The sequence below is a fragment of the Benincasa hispida genome, chromosome 11, assembly GCF_009727055.1.
Source record: "Benincasa hispida cultivar B227 chromosome 11, ASM972705v1, whole genome shotgun sequence".
Taxonomy (NCBI): Eukaryota; Viridiplantae; Streptophyta; class Magnoliopsida; order Cucurbitales; family Cucurbitaceae; genus Benincasa; species Benincasa hispida.
In genome coordinates this window covers 34,818,157-34,821,798 of record NC_052359.1, presented here as the reverse complement: position 1 = coordinate 34,821,798, position 3,642 = coordinate 34,818,157, and the positions used below count along the sequence as shown (strand labels likewise).

Genomic DNA, 3,642 nt, shown 5'->3' with positions numbered 1-3,642 from the left:
CGTGTCGGAGAAGAAGATGACTTACAGAGGAGAAGAAGCCATCGAAGAAGACGACGACGTACAGAGAAAAATTTCTCGAACTGATGAAGAAGAGAAAAAAGAAAAAAAGGACAATACCATAACTCATTGTGGTCATGACATCATAGCATTTGACGTTTTTTTTTTTTCCCCAAAAATTTTACTATTTTGGACCTTTAAAATTTGTGTTTTGGACAATTATCTCCAGACAAGCAAGGGCGGAGGACTGAAACTGAAAGGAAATGGGGGAAAAACTGGACGATGAAGACGAAATCTTGAAGCAAGTATTTGGCGATTCTTCGGATGACGAAGATTTCGAAGATCAAACCTTAATGAATGATGGATCATATGAAGTGGGTCACATTCATCAATGGGAGCAGGTCAAGGAAATCAAAGGCTTGTGGCTCTGCAAAATCTTCCTCTCTCCCCAACAACAATCATCGCTTCTCTCCGCAATCCGAAATGGTTTGCAATTTCTTATCTCAAGTTCTTCAATAACATGAAACTCATCTTCGTTCTGTTCTCGAATTCGATCCCTGAACTTAAGATTTCATTGAATGACGAATGAACCATAGGCTCACGGGTTAAAATTTCAATATGTTTAGCTTACCCTTTTTATGAGATTGTAGATGCTTGAATTATGTTTGGAAATGTTCATGAAACTGTGCCCATAAAGTCGTGCTAATCTTGATATGTTTTCAGAAGGGTGGTTCATGGAAGCCTCTCAAAATCAGGTACCTTCAGTTTTAATCTTGATGAGCTTATTAGAGATCTATTATATCTATTGTTATGCCTTGAAATCAATTATTCACTGTCAGGGAGCATGAACTGAGGATTTTAAATGCTGTATTGTTGTTGGATTTTGTTCTTGAAGTTTAGACTTGAATAATATTCTTAAGGGTAAATGTCAATTTATACCCTAAACTTTGGGGTTGTATCAATTAAAACCATGAATTAATAATTGTATCGGTATAAACCCTGCACTTTCATAAGTGTATCAATTTACCCCTCCTCTAGAGTTCGTTTGACCAATATCATGGGAAACGTATAATTTGAGTAAATGAAACTCTAAAATTTTCATAAGCCGATCAATTTAAACTCTTCTTTCTGATTACCTTGGAGAATTATCCATGCATTAATTTTTAAACATGTGTAGACTTCTTCAAATGTTGGTTATACAAAATGGACGATTAGAGTAAATGCATGAATGATTCTCAAAGAGAATAATTCTTAAACATGTGTAGACTTCTTCAAATGTTGGTTATACAAAATGGACGATTAGAGTAAATGCATGGATGATTCTCAAAAAGAATTCTGATTAATAGTCTAAATTGGTTCCTTTATGAATGTTTAGGGGTTTAATTGCTATAATTATAAGTTTCAAATTTTTCCAAACGAAATGTAATGCAAGGTGTAAATTGATACAGTTGCAAAAGTTTAGAGTATAAATTGATACACTTATCAGTTTAAGGTTTAAATTGGTACAACTACGGATTTAAATTGATACAACTATGGGTATAAATTGATATTTTCCCTATTCTTAACTATTGGTACTTTTTCTCTTCAGGCCATGAGGTTTGGAAACCTTCCAACATGGGCTGTTGAACTTTCAGATTTTGTTTATGAGGCAGTGCTTTCAAGTAACCACATGACAGATACTTTGACTGTGGATCGCTATAATGGAGATAAGATTGATTGTCCTCTTCCATCACATATTTTGTGGAGAGAACCACTCTTTGATCAAATGATAGCTAATGTGTATCAACCAGGTGAGGTGCGACGATGACCCATTTCTCTTCTATTGATTAGACATCTGTTTGAACCGAATGTCTAGGATGATAGCTTCGCAGGCACTAGGGGCTGTTTGGAAACAGTTATTTTGATGTAGAACTAGAAAACTACTTTTCCAAGAACAACTTTTGTTACAGTAGAATGCAGGTTAAGAGTCTTGCAAAGCAGTTTCTGTCTTTCTAAACAGAATTTAGAGAATAACCAAGATTGCGATGTTTGTTATGTCAAAGATGAAGGGTTACAAGAAATAGAAACAGTTATATATATATATATATATATATATATATATTTTGAGAGTTCAACAATATGTGGGAGTGAGTGTACCTATAAGTTGAGGGCATGTCTTAGTTAGTTGAGTTGTGCTGTGGTTGACAAAAAAAGAAAGAGTTTCTTGTGGTGTAGTACTTTGATCCATTCATTTCATATCTATTTTATGAATTATGTTTATAATATTTAATTTGAATTATTTGACCAAGTTGTGAACACTTCAACTGCAATCATGATTAGATAAGAAGCCTTGATATTCTGCTAATCTGATAAAAATGATTTGTGAATGGCATGTTTAAAGCACTCTGCGCCATATTGTTTGAGAAAATTTATATCTGAAATTGCTTGACTTTTGTTTATCTTCATTAGCACTGCATTATATTTCATCTTTTAGTTTTCCTCATTAGTTATTGATTCACTGACATTGTTATAACGTCCCTCTAATATTCTTTATAAAGGGAATCTGTGCACATGTCGACCTTATGCGTTTCGAAGATGGAATTGCCATTGTCTCCCTCGAGTCACCATGCGTGATGCATTTTACCCGAGTTGATGAAACTTCGTGTGATCCTTCAATCAAGGGAGAAGTCGATTTATCAGCAACAAAGGTGCCCGTGTATCTAAACCCAGGTTCTCTTGTTATATTGTGGGGTGAAGCCCGCTACCTCTGGAAGCATGAAATAAATCGTAAGCCTGGGTTTCAAATATGGGAAGGCCAGGAACTTACTCAGGGGAGGCGAACTTCTATTACACTGAGAAAGCTCTGTCATGTTGAATAGGAAGTTCACAGATTGGAGATGCATTTTGTTCCATGTTCATGCTTTGTCGTGTTCAACTGAATGAACCATTCGCTATTATTTGGCTAGAATATCTTCAAGTCACTGTTCTTGATCTTGAAAAGGAGAAATTAGACAAGGATGCAGATATTTCTATACATGGAATAGTTCCATGATTGATAAAAGAATATGAAGGTCCAACCTGTTGAATAAGAATCTGACTTCAATATAAGCAACTTGGTTCCATCTCCCCAGAGAGGAGGGGAAAAATTCAAGGAGATAAGGGAGTGGAGGGTAAAGAGAGCTGAAGAAAAAAGAGAAGGATGGTAAAGAGAATCAAGAACATCTATTAACTGTTGGGTTTAGGTAATGTTGAATTATAGTTTTAGTTTCTAGACTTCTATATAGTTTTGTGTTTTTAAAAAGTTTTACCAATGCTCATAAGTTTGTAATTTCAGTTTTATTAAGTTCTTACTTTCTTATTATCAATATCATTATTAAATGTTGAGGGAGTGTTTCATTTGAAAGTAGACTTGTTACAAAAATTGAATATCGTTTTTGACCCTCGGATTTAGAGAAGTATGCTATATAAACTCTCTAACATTAGAGGTGCTACTATTCTATGTTCTATAAAATTCTCTGTGATTAAATCCTCTGTTCCGTGGATATAACTAGTACATTATTGATGAACCATGTGATATGTATGTCGATTCTTTACTATATTACGTTTTTTGTATTCTTTATTTGTCGATTCCATAACATATTTGATATTTATAATGTATTTTTAACT

General features: G+C 34.2%; 1 protein-coding gene across 1 annotated transcript; it reads left to right on the top strand.

Moving 5' to 3' along the window:
- The first annotated feature begins 206 nt into the window (after window positions 1-206).
- On the top strand, window positions 207-3,379 carry LOC120091559. The gene is made up of 4 exons (XM_039049651.1): window positions 207-483; window positions 721-752; window positions 1,586-1,792; window positions 2,535-3,379. The coding sequence occupies exons 1-4, from the start codon at window positions 261-263 to the stop codon at window positions 2,853-2,855; spliced, it is 783 nt and encodes a 260-aa protein (XP_038905579.1). The 5' UTR covers window positions 207-260; the 3' UTR covers window positions 2,856-3,379.
- Window positions 3,380-3,642: the final 263 nt, after the last annotated feature.